General features: G+C 36.2%; 1 protein-coding gene and 1 long non-coding RNA gene across 2 annotated transcripts in view; both read right to left on the minus strand.

Annotated features, from left to right (window-relative positions):
• Window positions 1-12271, minus strand: part of LOC125665252 (hemicentin-1-like) — a 39331-nt gene extending 27060 nt beyond the window's left edge. Inside the window, exons 1-2 of the mRNA XM_056152490.1 lie at window positions 12104-12271; window positions 11272-11820 (exon numbers count right to left, since the gene is read on the minus strand). Of these exons, the coding sequence (XP_056008465.1) occupies window positions 11272-11820; window positions 12104-12173 (619 nt within the window). The 5' untranslated portion in view covers window positions 12174-12271. The remainder of the gene's footprint in view (window positions 1-11271; window positions 11821-12103) is intronic.
• Window positions 12272-13414: 1143 nt separating this feature from the next.
• The window catches only part of LOC125665253 (uncharacterized), an 8682-nt gene continuing 5787 nt past the window's right edge, over window positions 13415-16309 (minus strand). The window contains exons 2-3 of the long non-coding RNA XR_007366206.2: window positions 16173-16289; window positions 13415-15433 (exon numbers count right to left, since the gene is read on the minus strand). This is a non-coding gene — a long non-coding RNA (uncharacterized LOC125665253). The remainder of the gene's footprint in view (window positions 15434-16172; window positions 16290-16309) is intronic.

Consider the following 16309-nt stretch of genomic DNA (forward strand, 5'->3'; position numbering starts at 1 on the left):
TAAAAAGGGTAAAGAGAAAAAGTACTGATCAATTTCATTAATTCCATAAAGAATACGAATTTCAATAGAGGGCATAAAAAGATCCCTGGAAAGGCCAGAGGTGGGACAAGGCGCCTTTTAAGAGAAAGCATTCCCTGTTGACCAGTGACGCCTACCAAAAACCCTCTCTCGGAAGAATCAGTATGTAAACTCAATATATGAAATATGTTTTTAAAACCAAAACCAAAATAGCATTGGCCATAATGATATGTCGTATTAGGAAGGAAAATTATTATAAATTATTGTAACATTTAATTAAAAAAATATAGAAATTGGCAAACACGGACTGAGTCCGATATGCCGATTAGGTATATCAACCTAAATACCAATAGCTTCCTCAGTTTGACAATTGGTCATCAACAGAACATGTTGTGGCATATAAAATCAGTTGAAAGACATAGCCACCATAAACAGATGGTAATGGAATATTGTAACATAAATACGGAAAGTCGACATTGACGGAAAGTTGACATTGGAGAAGTTTAAGTCTTTTCCATTTGTCATCCAGTTGAGTTGTTGGTTTGTCGTTAAATTCTATGTTCAGGAAAACATCGAAATTCAAATAAGATGTAGATGACTATATTGTCCGTTTATTATACTTTCATGTAAAATACTGATTGGTCGAGAAGCATTTGAAAAAACATATTGTTACCAACTGAGAACAGAAACCACGCGCTCCAGGGTGATAGTATCTAGGAACGGGTAACAATACTTGACAACGGGTGATATTATAAAAAATTATCACATGCGTCATTTATGCGCGTACGGTTCGCTGTAGATTGTTAAACGACGTCGTTTGAGAGTTTGTAATTGTCACAATTTGAGTTTGTTTTATTATACTTGTTATGGCGTTCCATAGTTTGTTCTCATCATATAGTCGTTACGTATAGTTGGTCACGGCTGTCAGACAGGTTTGTGAATGCTTTCGTGTTAGTTCTGACCAGGCCGTGGAAGTGGGAAGGTGTGTCCGCCCAATGTGAGAAAATGATAGACCTGTGTGGTCGAGAGTTTTACCTGTGTGGTTTACTGGGCCTGCGTTGTATGTACATTTAGTACGGGTGTTCGAATGATGTTCCTGTGTGGAAAGTGAGAACACAATTTTGAGCATTTTGACAGCGGTGAGTGTGAACTGTTTATTTTTGTTTACGTTAGGAAATTTTGTTACTCTATTTAAATTTATGTAACCAGTTTATTTGTATTACACAATATACCCAACATATGCAAGTTTTCAGTATATAATGCATATGTAAAAACCCCGACTGTTACTGTGTAATTATAGGTGACCAGCTGTGTGTGTTATTGTATGGCTCGAGCAGGTGCTCGCAACATGTATAACATGGCGTTCTGAGATATTTGAACAGCGTTGGAGAACGACCTATAGAAATACAGGAAATACGTTCACGGCTACAGAAACGTTGTGCGAGTGATGGACAAAGTGTCACCACGTGTCTGAAGACAGCCAACGACTGTTGTGTAAAGTGTGGTAACTCTTTAGTCAACGTATTTTGTTTCGCCATCCTGTGTAACATATTTCGAATTCGAGAGACAAGTCTACTGGTTTTCTTACATAAGGCAACATAACGTAACATTTAGCTTTAGTCGGGTACACGTGTAATCGTCTGTAAATTCATATTTTTTGTTTGTTTTGTTATATTTTTTTATTTTTGTGTGTATGCGTGTTGTTGTGTGCATGCGTGTGTATGAGTGTAGATGTTACTTGCTGTATTAGTGAGCACGATAATAAACTTATTTGCACATACTCTTGATCTTTCTTCGAAGAACGGTTTGCAACGAGGGATTATTTCCATGCCATAATCCCAAATTGTGACAATTGGGGGCTCGTCCATCCATCACAATTTGTGATAATGGCATGGAAATAATCCCTCGCTGCAAACCGTTCTTTGAAGAAAGATCAAGAGTATGTGCAAATAAGTTTATTATCGTGCTCACTAATATAGCAAGTAACATCTACACCCATACACACGCATGCACGCAACAACACGCACACACACAAAAATATAACCAAAAAAAAATATGAATTTACAGACGATTACACATGTACCCGACTAAAACTAAATGTTACGTTATGTTGCCTTACATAAGAAAACCAGCAAACTTTTCTCTCGAATTCGAAATATGTTACACAGGATGGCGAAACAAAATACGTTGATTAAAGAGTTACCACACTTTACACAACAGTCGTTGGCTGTCTTCAGACACGTGGTGACACTTTGTCCATCACTCGCACAACGTTTCTGTAGCCGTGAACGTATTTCCTGTATTTCTATAGGTCGTTCTCCAACGCTGTTCAAATATCTCAGAACGCCATGTTATACATGTTGCGAGCACCTGCTCGAGCCATACAATAACACACACAGCTGGTCACCTATAATTACACAGTAACAGTCGGGGTTTTTACATATGCATTATATACTGAAAACTTGCATATGTTGGGTATATTGTGTAATACAAATAAACTGGTTACATAAATTTAAATAGAGTAACAAAATTTCCTAACGTAAACAAACATAAACAGTTCACACTCACCGCTGTCAAAATGCTCAAAATTGTGTTCTCACTTTCCACACAGGAACATCATTCGAACACCCGTACTAAATGTACATACAACGCAGACCCAGTAAACCACACAGGTAAAACTCTCGACCACACAGGTCTATCATTTTCTCACATTGGGCGGACACACCTTCCCACTTCCACGGCCTGGTCAGAACTAACACGTAAGCATTTACAAACCTGTCTGACAGCCGTGACCAACTATCCGTAACGACTATATGATGAGAACAAACTATGGAACGCCATAACAAGCATAATATAACAAACTCAAATTGTGACAGTATTAAACACGATTACCCGCATAGATATACGAAATGTCACATGACAGTGATTGATCAAATGTCAACAGACGTAAGTCTTTCTGCTTTGTTGTTTATATAACATTCAGTAAATACATGTAGATATCAATAGAAAAAAAAAGAAGAAAAACTATATCTATCTATATATAAGTACACCAGGTGTGTATCGACATTTTACCCTCTACTCGATTCGAGTCCAATTTTCGCGAAAACAAACCTATTCTTCAATATGGTTAAGCTCAGAAATGATTTTCCTTCTCATGATCACATCTCCGCACTAAATAAACAAACTCTACCAGATTAATCAAATTTACAAATAAATTTTGGTAAAATCGATCAGATAAAATGTTGTGATAAAAAGAAAGAAATTTCTTTCTGTGTTGTTTGTTTCGATTCTGAATTAATTGATATATTGAAATTGACTAACTCTTGTGCAGTTTTTTGTTTCCCTTCTTATGGTTCGGAGATGATATTTCGTGACGTCACGATATGGTAGTCAGGCCATGGTGGGAATGTTCAAAATATCGTTAAAATACGTCTGTTGTTGGATTGTTGCAAGGAAGTTTAGACTTCTAAAGCGACGGATGAGAAGGAAAATCATTTCTGAGTTTAAGCGTGTCGGAGAATAGGTTTGTTTCAGCGAATTTAATGATGAAATTGGACAATAATCGAGGAGGGGGCAAAATGTCGTTGCACACCTTGTGTATTTATATCTATAGTTTTTCCTTTTTTCTATTTATATTTACTTACAGATTAAAATTCAGATACCTGTGTTGAAAGGCTTCATCCACTTACCGAACTTTTGAAAAGTCCTTTATTGCCATAAATTTTATGCATATCGTATATTTCCGACTTTCTGTAAAGGATTTTCCAGTTTTACGTAAAACTTTATAATCGTTCTCTGCCCAAGTTTGCCATTTTTGTCACAGCCGTCTACAAATTGACGTCATTTTTACACGGTGGTGAAACAAATGTGACGCAATCATGTAACTCATGCGACATCTTGCACATGTTTTTGAATGTTCATTCTAATCTGAACTGTGGTTTTGTAGACCATACGCCACTCGTAATTCTTACATTTTCAATGCTTTTACCAACTCCGTTTTAAAGGTCATATCTAAGGACCCGTGACACTCACACTTGATGCTGAGCGTTTGGCGATAGAACTGGCATTACATGTTTTAACGACTTAGATCGATTCGAACCCTGGTCATCTGCATGCGGGGCGAACGCTCTAACATCTAGGCGAACGCGGCCGTTGAAATGAAAGCCATTTCCTCATGAATGTGAACAATATGGGCATGAATCTTGATATATATAATACAACTATTCAAAAGGTGGGAATATTCCGACAGAATGAAAGTAAAATGTAATTTAATTATAGAAAATAAATTTCATTTTTGAAAATACTCTAGGATACAGAATTCAGGCATGTGCATACGCGGGAATTGACGTCAGAAATCCAGCACAGAAGAAAGATTGTTTTCACCACAAAATCAGAGAATATAATAGCCTTAAAGAACTTTCATACCGACTAAAACAACGCACATACCATAATCCTGGATGTCTTATACTCACTGAGTGAGTGACTTTCCAGTACCATACATATACATGTATACAGATAGGTATGGACAGCAATGCTTCACGCCAGCATGCTATTCATGATATACCAACGCGTTCCATGTTTAACGTCCTTCTGGAGAGAATTTTTTACTCATATGGAGATCTCACCATTGCCGGCGAAGGGCTGCAAAAGGACCTCCCCACGTTCTAACATATGCGCCCCGATGATTTAATAATTCATCAACGTTTGAATTATGCAATTTGCATTTGCCTCAGCATGTTCATTTAAAATACCTTAACTTAGAGGCTTGGTATTTTATTTTACTAAAAAGTTCATTGATATTGATCTATATAGGGTTTGTCTGTTTTTATCACAGTTCTATTGATATTCATCGAATACAGGTTTTTAAAGCTTTTCTATTGTAATTCTTTTTTTTTTTTGTAATAAAGAAAATTATATCCAAAAGACAAGACTGTACAATCTGAAATCTGCAAATTCTCGAAATTAGTGTGCCAAGAACGGCCCAACAATCGGTACGAAACAGGTCAGACAGCATTTGACACAATGATAGGTTGTATTAGCAAACTAGATCATTATAATGACCATGGAATTTACAAAATGCTGACTTTAAACGAGATTGTTGAAACTCCCGCACCATCAACTTGTTTGTCAGTAGACTGCTTCGATTTAAAAACTGGTCTTACGCAGAACAAGTGGTGTTCTTGCGTATCGAATCAGTTGAGAGATATAAACACCATCTGCAGGTGGTAATAGAATATTGCTACACAAATATGGGAAGCTGGAATCATCCCGTTTATCATAAAGTTGAGTTGTTCGTTTGTCGTTAATATCTATTTTCATTAAAGTATTGAAGTATGAAGCAGAGGTGGACGACTCTGTGGTGTATTTTATTTCGAGTTAACAGGGATATATCGAATCGATTTATCAATCAAAATTAGCATTGTTAATAGATAAAACGTCGTCGATATATCTAAATGTCCCACTGAAGGCCACAGCAAGAAATTTTTTCTTCCAAGTAGATTTTTTAAAATAATAAATTCTGCTTCATATGAATATAAAAACAGGTTAGTAAGCAAAGGATCACAATTCGTGCCCATGGGAATTCCAACAGACTGTTGGAAGATCTGATCACCAAAGATTACGAAGCTATTGTCAATGAGGAACTCCACCACATTTTTAACTTCAACTTAATTTCGACTTAACAAATCCCGTGTTATAAAAGGTCCTGACTCGGTAACCTTTGCTTGTGGTAAGAGACGGCTAAATGGGGCGGTCCTTCGGACGAGACCGCAAAAACCGAGGACCCATGCCACAGCAGGTGTGGCACGATAAAGACCCCCCCCCCCTGCTTAATATGGTCATATTCTAGGTGTTTGTGGCTTTCGAGCAGAGAGAGCTTGGAATGATGTCAAATTAAAATATGATCGAGTAAAAAACGTTTTTTTCTTCTAAAAATGTTAATTTAAAAAAAAATATTTTAAAAATCTAAGCCCTCATTGAGTCCGAATTGATAGTTTTGTTTCAGATACCATGGATGATTTCACGTGTTAATGTTATCACGGTAGCTTCTCGACATGCCATTTCGAATAATAGTAAAACATTGTACCGATAACCATCCCAGTAATTCTATTAAATACAGACAATAAGTCATTAACAATTTAAGACGTGAAATGTCAAGACTATACAATGCGAAAAAGACATAACTTCATAAACTTACCAGAGACACCCAGGCGAAAATACATGTATATGTTACAGTAACCTACTAAGAATGAAACCTTGATGTACTACCTACCAAAGACCAATCTAGATGTAAATTAGATGCAACAATACTAATTTCTACATAGAATGTGTATTGGCTGACACATGCACCAAAAGGCACGAACATACAACGCAGTCGAGATGGGTGGACAGGGATAAATACGCGCCCCCTTCTCCATCGTGATCAAACCTTAACTTGATGGTACAGTCATTTTCTATCAGATGAGGACATGTTTTCTGACCATGAATAACATGCAAAATATGGTGTCAATGCAATTTAATCCGATAATTATGCAAAGTCTTTTTGTTATGCACTTGGCACATTTATTTACTGACCATTTGTTATTATGCTATTGGGGTGGTTCTTGTCCGATTGTTTGATATTTGTGTCTTTCGACACATTTCTCATTTTCATTGAATTCTTTGAATTTCACACCACATATACTTCTACGTACATGAATTCAAATATTCACACTTATTTGAATAACATTGCAATTGAAGCCTGATAATGTTTATCACCATAAGCAGAGTATTATGTCTTTGTTATAAGATAAAAAGATACAGAACTTTACGTATTTTGTATCTGATAGTTATTTTTAATCTAACTCTAATGTAATATACATAGAAAAGAACCAAAGCTTGATGAAGAGATCATACAACTTGTTTATAAAAGCAAAAAGGGGCAAATGAATTGCACGTTTTATTACGCGGGTATGTTAAGGCAGGTCATGCTTCATTTATGCACGTAAACTGCATAATTTTTAAAATCTGTCTTACACAGAGAGAGGGAGCTACTAACTCTTAAAAACTATTTTGGTTGTTTACATGAGAACTTTTTGCATCATAATAACATGACAAACATACGCTTCCGTATGACATCATTGCATGACTGTTATAAATAGATCATGGAGGTACCTTAATAGAAAATGTAAAAGTAGCACATTATCCCAAGATTTAAATATTGGTCTAACTGGCGATAATGACGGTAAAATACCCATGATATATCAGAATTACTGATAGAATCCTACCACTTTCAATAAGAAATAATTATTGAACATTTAAACACGAAACCATCTAGCCCATGTTTTACATTTTGCACTGATGCTATGCAGTTTTCTTTAAAAGTTTTCTTAACAGACGATTCTATCAGTAATTGCCGTATACATTAGTTTATGACCTTTCAAACGGTGTATAAAAAGTTTCTAAAAATATGCGGCCTAATGTGCTACTTTTGCAGTTTTATTTCAGTCTGTGACAAAGGAAAATCGGATCGACATGCAAGATGGAATGTTTTCTCCGTTAAACAAAATTGTCAATGAATAATATCAACATACCTTCTTAAAACAAGGTGAAGGTAACGAACAGTGATCAATCTCTTAACTCCTATAAGCAATACAAAATAGATAGTTGGGCAAACACGGACCCCTGGACACACCAGAGGTGGGATCAGGTGCCTAGGAGGAGTAAGCATCCCCTGTTGACCGGTCACACCCGCCGTGAGCCCTATATCCTGATCAGTTAAACGGAGTCATCCGCAGTCAAAATCAGTGTGCCAAGAACGGCTTAACAATCGGCATGAAACACGTCAGACAGCATTTGACCAAATGCGAGGTTGTATTGACGAACTACATCGTTATAACGACCATAGAAGTTGCGAAATGCTGACTTCAATCGAGACTGTTGAAAATCCTGTACCATCAGCTTGTTTGTCAGTAGCTTACCTCGATTTAAAAACTGACTATACTCAGAACAAGCTCTTGTATATCGAATCAGTTGAGATATATAAACACCATATGCAGGTGATAATGGAATATTGCTACATAAATATGGGAAGTTTACGATGGAGAAGCTGAAATCATCCTGTTTGTCATACAGTCGAGTTGTCAGTTTGCCGTTAATGTCGACTTTCAATAAAATATATAAGTATGAAGCAGAAGTGGACGACTCTGTGGTGTCCTTTATTTCGAGCTCACAGGGATATCTCAAATCGACATATGGATGAAAGCTATTATTGTTAATAGACAAAACGTCATCGATATATCTAAATGTCGAATTGAAGGCCACAGCGAGAGATTTTTTCTTCTCGCGTAGAAGTTTTTGAATAAATTCTGCTTCATATGAATATAGAAACAGGTCAGCTAACAAAGGAGCACAATTCGTGCCCATGGGAATTCCAACAGACTGTTGGAAGACCTGATCACCAAAGGCCACGAAGATATTATCAATGAGGAACTCTAGCATATTTTTATTTCAACTTCAGAGTACTTGTGCGTGGAATCAGAGTGGTGTTTAACAAAGTAAGTTTTTAAATGACTGATCACTAGATATGAATATTTCCCTTTTCCGTTTTTGTTGAAGAAGCAACTGTCTATGATGTCAAAAAGTCTAGTCTTTAATTTATCGTGAGGAATGGTCGTGTATAATGTTGAAAAGTCATAGGTTTTAATGTTATTGATTTGGGAACGATTCTACGATTTAAAGTGTACTGGATCCAGCAATGTATCTTTGTTTGTAAGGGTTTGTATGTAGTTTAGGAATCCATTATAGGTACGGTAACTCATATTCATTCGACCCATTGACTGGGATATTAAATGTGTCTAAAAGTGAAGCATGGTTTTGAAGAATTTCATCTTTTGAAAGGGCAGTTGGAGTATAAGTATGATTACCAAAAGTGGAATTAATGCCACGTTCGTTTAAAATACAGTTGTAATAATGAGCTTTACAAACAAAGACAATGTTGTTACTAGCTTTGTCAGCTGGAACCAAAACATATTCCTCATGTAACCTATTTAATTCTTTTATCACTTCTTGTTTACTAAACACAGAAGGATATAATATCAATAAATTCTCAGCGTTTCACATATATATTCCATATATCCCATGTCATATATTTCAAATACTCCACATTTTGTCGATATTTGCATGGCACACATAAACAAATTCCTTACATGTGTCAATGTCACTCGATGTATAGTCATGATGTCATCAGTTTACTTTCATATCGATCAGGCAGAAATTAGACAACAGCAGTATAGCATTTCGAATTTCGTTTGATCTTAGTAGCTGCATGGTTTATTTTATGCATAAATAAAACTTAAATAAAAAATAAAATCGGAATTCAATGTATACTTAGTGATATACTTATTTCAATTATGACGTCACATTGTTTCGCGGATTTTATCCCAGTAAAAATTTTCATAAACTGCCTTAACATACCCGCGTAGAGGAGAAGTATTTTCCACCTTATTCTATTTCATATACAATTCATTAAATGGCCAATGCTGAGTAATTCGTGTGATTCTTACTATCCTCTAAATTAACAAGAACCTAATTACCAATAATCAAAACCGGAGTTTCCAATAACATTCAAAACAATCAACTGAATTTCCGATAACGAATTAAAATGAAAACTATTTCTTGTTGATTGACAAAACTTGTTTCAACGGACACTGGCCATATGTTATATTATTGACAGTAAGTAATGGTTGTTAAATTGCAGGAATTGTTGGGTTGCATTTGCATACAATAAAAATTGTGACCAAAAATACCTAACAAAAATGGTAAATTCTACACTTGTAAACTTTTATATGCTTCTACATCAACGCTATTGAATACATCAGCGTATTTTTCCTGAATTTTAATATATACGGTTCAACCCAAACCGGTTGTCATGCCCTATAAGTACGTAAATCACGAGGATTCTGAGCAAATGAATTTACCGAATGTCCGATAACAACCGAATAGCTGATAACGCGTTTACCCGTGTGATCAAGTTCTTCTTTTTTTATATTTAGCCCATCGTCTGGCATAATCTTCGACATAATTCAAAATAGTGAAAATTGAAAGACCGAAGTTATATGTATTTAGGACCTTTTAGAATAAGCGATTTGAGGTTCTCATTTTCAGCTATTTACACATCACCAGTAATGAAATGTCCAACTGGACTATAGTTGAAAGAAGACGAAGCATTGAATTATGGTGACATTTGTATTTGTACAAACAAATCATTCTATGGCAGCAGAGCTGAAAAAGTTAAAGTTGATGAGATGGCACACACAAGTCAAAGTTTGCTTCAGATCGAATGTTGTATTTATTAATTCATGGTTTAAATAAGTAGGGCTGGAGTATGACAGCGCTATAGATTAACAAGACATTTATTTACTGTAATTTGTTCATGGACTCTTCTCGACAGGTGGACGTGAAGAAGGTGCATTAATGGGACATTTAAAATATACCCTGCAGCTTGCGTTTGAAGGCTATGAACACTATCAATATTTACTTGGGGTGCATTACTTCCAACTGTTAAACAATAATCAATGGAACGCATGGTGTATGCATTGTAAAACAGTTTACTAATAAGATATTTCTTAATTCTGCCGGAGGGGGGGGGGGCAAATATTTTATTTCAGGGAAAAAAATGAAGCAAATCAATTAAATGGTTACCTTCCACTGAAATACGTATTGTGATATCAGATGTGGATTTCAGTTGAATACAGACAGAAAGAGAGAAATCCAATACAGATTTTATTTATACTTATCAAGTCACTATCAAGTCATTGGTTATTATCAAGTTACTGGTCATTATCAAGTCACTGGTCGCTATCAAATCACTGGTCACTATCAAGTCAATGGTCACTGTTAAGCATGTTTCCTTGTTTGCTGTCTTTATTTAACACAATAAAGGATTCTTAAAATAAAACAGCGTGACAAGTAGTATTTGATGAATAATTGTACTTTGTTGCAGAGAATGCATACAAGTTAAGAGAACAGTGAAAGGTGAAGATAACAAACAGTGATCAGTTTTACAACTCAGACGGACACCAACCATTCTGTCCCTTATAGACTCCACAGAATGACGCCTTTTTATGCTGGGGACATGTCAGTCAATATTGTCTCGTTAATATTCGTGGAAGAACATACGACATGTATAACGTACGACAAGTATTTTCTTGGGCACAGTGTCAGCAGAGATATATTCTCAATGGTTAATTGAAACAAATAAACAATTTATCTTACCATCAGCACATGTACCATTAGATATGGTATTCGTTAGAGATGACAAAAGGTCAAATGTCGTCAAATATGTGTAGTCGTTGTGTGTAGATACACTTCTAAGAACTGCCGAATTCACACCGGAACCAACACCGACACAAAAAATAGTTACGCCAATTGCTTTCAAAAGATCGGCCTGGTTAGATATTGAGCTTTGCCCGTCTGTGATAAGGATCACTATTTTAGCTGAATCAGTCCTGGCGCCACTGGAGGTTTGAAAAGATTGACTCCGAGCGTAGTCCAGTGCATCTCCAATATCAGTTCCACCGCCATTAAAACTTATGGAAGATATTGCGCTTTGGAGTGATGCAATATTAAGATACCGGTTCAGTTGAAAAATTTGTGTGGCGGAGGAATGGAAGGTGACAACACTAATTTGAGTGGCTGAAGTGCCTATTTGAAAGTTGGAAATGACAGAGTTTACAAAAGTTTTCACCCGCTCAAAATTCGTTGACCCAATGCTTCCCGATTCATCCAATAAGAAAACCATATCTCCTTTGGATGCACATTGAGCTGCAAAAGATACAAAGTTGTACAACAAAAGGCATTTTTGCAGTTTCCAATTCAAAAGAAAGGTTGTATTATACTTATAAACAACAGTTAGAATTTGACGGTTTTTAAAAATACTTGATATTTGTTTTTAAATTTAAGCAATCATTTGGTGCATTCTCTAACGTAATTTGTCAAGACAGAAAATGGGTAATGTGTATCAAGAAAAGTGGTATTTAAATTCAATATTTACCGTTTTATCAAACTAGAATGGTTACATTAATTCAGAATACACAGAGATACATACGATTAGCTAAAACATCCAGGAAAAATACAAACATCCATAACAGAAGGCTGTAACGTCTTTCTCTCGCCATTGTATGGGTAGAATGAACACTTTAAAATTGTTTAAAGTCTCAAAGAAGTTAATTTAGATACAGAAGAATGATCCAGCGTGTAGCAACTTTATACATGGACCCCGTGATCGTGTTTCATGGTAATGCATGGTAATTTGTTGTACAGATAATTTATCCAATGAATCGACTTCAGCAGTATTGTGGAAAATCAAATACCTATGCTAAGCAGAACAATAATCAGTGGTCCTTTTAAAAAAAACTCGCTGAATTCAAATATTTTGTCGCGGAGGATCTAAAAAGAACGTGTGTTATCACAATTATGAAGTTTTATCTGTTTTAAAACCTTAAACGTGCAGGTATGTGATCAAAAAATGAATACGGTCAAATCGATCTTTTAAGATGTGCTTCATCAATAAAAATTTAACTGTAATAGTCAAAATCCCGTGTGTTAAACTTTTTAAAACCATTTTAAACATTATGTGTTCAAATGTGGCAATGTCAGGAATCAGCAAAGAATGTTTTTGCATTCTAGTTTTCACCCTCTTTGTTTATATTTGTGTTCAAGATATAGGGCTCACGGCGGGTTTGACCGATCGACAGGGGATGCTTACTCCTCCTAGACACCTGATTCCACCTCTGATATATACAGATGCTCGTGTATGTCCAACTTTCTATATTGTATTGCTTACAGGAGTTATGAAATTCCTCACTGTTCGTCATATTCATCTTTCATTTATTCAAAGCAAAAGTTGCTTATAAACAGTTCATATATACATGTATAGAAAATATCTATATTGCGTGTTTTTGATATTTGGCTTATCAACTCGATATGGTGTATTTATTCGCGAGGCTTGTCGAGTTGGATAAACCAAAATATCAAAATACGCAATTATATATGTTCTATTTGTATCATACCTCTTCTTTTCGCTTAATTTTGAGATAATCCCCAGTGTGGTAGAAACAGCTGATCGAATATTTATTTTTGACAATATAGACAGTTGCTTCTTGAACAAAAATGGAAAAGAAATATTCATATCTAGTGATCAGTCATCCAAAAACGTATTTTGTTAAACACCACTCTGATTCCACGCAGAAGTACTCTGAAGTTGAAATACAAATTATGCTAGAGTTCCTCATTATCTTCGTGGTCTTCGGTGATCAGGTTTTCCAACAATCTGTTGGAATCCCCATGTTAGCTGACCTATTTCGATATATCCCTGTGAGCTCGAAATAAAAGACACCACAGAATCGTCCACTTCTGCTTCATACTTAGATATTTTATTGAAAGTAGACATTAACGGCAAACTGACAACTCAACTGTATGACAAACGGGATGATTTCATTTTAACCATTGGTATTGTATATACCACACGCATGAAGAAAATATCACAAAGAAAATATTGGTGAGTCCAGAAATTAATTCAAGACTTTTCTGATGCTTAACAGAAGACACACAAGAACTGCCCCGCCCTGTAATTTCTTGCTAAATATACAAACTTAATGAAGCTATAGATAAGCAAGTTATCTTAATAATACCAATTTCTCCAAATTGCTTAATCAATAATAATAATAATATAAAAAAAACCCAGTGTGGTAGAAGGCCATATTGCATGTATAACCATAACACCCCCCTCAATTTTAGCCACATCACAAAATTATTTACTTCAGTTACATTGTGCATTTGCATGTCTAATTATTAACAATAATAGGCCTAGTTGTTTGAAACGAAGGAGAAGAAGTAAGTTGAATTAAAAGTAGAAATGAATTGCGTAATTATCGAATAATCATTCATGAAGTTGAAGTTGAACGTCTACTTGCAGTTACCTGGTTACTTTATACGACTTGTTCTCCGTCGACACTTGAACCACTGCATTGACAATGTACTTCACCTTGTTAAACAGGGATATAACAAATGGTTGTGGTACACAGCGTTCTCTGATTTGCGCATAGGCGTTGGCTTTTCGGATGTGTAGTTGTCGCAATTCTATACTCGTAATGGCAAGCTAAATCGAATTTCTTTGTCACCGGAAATGCTTCACCGGAAGTGACAAGAAACGAGACTTACAGCCCCTATATGCAAATACATACCCTAAGTAAGGGGCAAACGTGGTGACTACAGCTAGGCACTTCCCTTTCCTTTTATCAAAATATCGTAAGACTATATTAAAATGAAAATATCAAATACAAACTCTACATATTACACTAACTGATTTCCATTTATGTGAAATATTTAAAGTAACAATTAAATCATCTTAATACCCCTGTCTGTATAATCTGAAATGTAAACAATGAACTGCTTACACATACATGTACAGTGAACATTTAAACATGAAAAATTATCTTCATAATAACTTCAAAGAACCATTGCATGCATGCCTAGAAAACTACATACTCTGTTACTTGTTTAAAATATACAAAGTGCTAGTTACATCACTAGCACCAAAAAACATTGCATAACATCACCCGAAGTAATTTTCAACAAATAGTGAAGAAATGCTTCAAAATAAATCCTATATTTCCAAACCCCATAGGCGTATCATTTGATCTTGCATAACTTCACCCAATATTTCAACACTTAAAATGAAATGCTTAAGAGGTAAAGACTTCGACCCCATATCAAGACGTCCCCGGTTCAAATCCCATCATCACAACAATACTATATTTCCTACAATTCGAAATTAAGTTCCCTCTCTCTTACATACCCCCTCCCCTTTTGACATTGCTGTCCCTAGCAATGTGAAAACACAATTTGGAAAATATCTATAAAGTCTTTGTGTATCACATATATACAATAAAAATTTAAAAACAAACAAACTATTCTTTCGTATAATATGTAATTTTGCCCATGACTGACTAAGTGTTGCACTTATAGAAGCTCCCAACGATGCACTCAAAGTAGCAATGGCGTCACTAAGTTTACTGAAGTCCTTTGTTTTCACTGGAGAAATGTGCAGTTATTTATTTGTCACAACAACACTTTTTGGTAAATGAAATGGATTTTAATGTTTCCCTCTGGTCGAACGTCCTGAGCGTCTTAGTGCGGGCTGATCCATGTCACCACACGAGTCTTCCTCACTCTGTCCACTAGTTGCATCAGCGTGATCCACATCTATTGGATGCGCTTTTCATGGTGTGGTGTCCACAAATTGGTCAACAATCACATCACTTACATCGCTAATGTCACTATCGTGGTCACTATCCACTTCGTTTTCGACTTTATTGTCGGTGTCCAAACGTTTAGTACGTGTAACATTCCGAGTTGGTCCAGTCCAATCTGAAAGCTGAAAGAAACCATAGCACGATGGAGTTTTCATTTAGATTGATTGATTGTATATTGTTTACCGCCCCCCCCCCCCCGAATATTTCACTCATATGGAGACGTAACCAATGCTGGTGAAGGGCTGCAAAATCTAGACCTATGCTCGGCGCTTATGGCCATTGAGCAGGGGGATCTTTATCGTGCCACACCTGCTGTGACACGGGACATTGGTTTGTTCGGACTTATCCGAAGGACCGCCCCATTTAGTCGCCTCTTACTACAAGCAAGGGGTACTGAGGACCTATCCTAACCCGGATCCCCACAGGAATTTAGATTGATTGATTGATTTTTTCCGCCACACTCAACAAGTTTTCAGTTATATGGTGGCTCCCAGTTTTTATTGGTGGAAGAGAGAACCCAGATACAATGTACCTGGGAAGAGACCACTGGCCTTCCGCAAGTAAACTGAGAAACTTTCGCACTTACCGGTGCGAGCGAGATACGAACCCGCGCAGAGCAGAGGTGAGAGGCCGTGTGATTTTGAGCTCAATGCTCTAACTACTACGCCACGGAGGCCCCTAATGAACTATACTTTTTTGGTATCAAGAATTCAACCAATTCAATGGACAAAGTTGTACTCATTTCTTTTGTTTGCCATTTCGTAGATGCTATACCTATAGTCTGTTACACATTCCCATGCCTATCGCTTCAAAACCAAATAATGAATAAGATGAGGGAATTCATTATGATATTTATATTACCTGGGGCGTAACAATTTGGGTCAGTGATACCACTAGAGCAATGGCAAATGTACTCCCCAAACCAGTCTTCGCATGTCCCTCCATTCATACATGGGTTGGTCAGGCAATCATCAATATCTAAATATAAAACACATTAC

This window comes from Ostrea edulis, chromosome 10 (genome assembly GCF_947568905.1).
Source record: "Ostrea edulis chromosome 10, xbOstEdul1.1, whole genome shotgun sequence".
Lineage (NCBI taxonomy): Eukaryota > Metazoa > Mollusca > Bivalvia > Ostreida > Ostreidae > Ostrea > Ostrea edulis.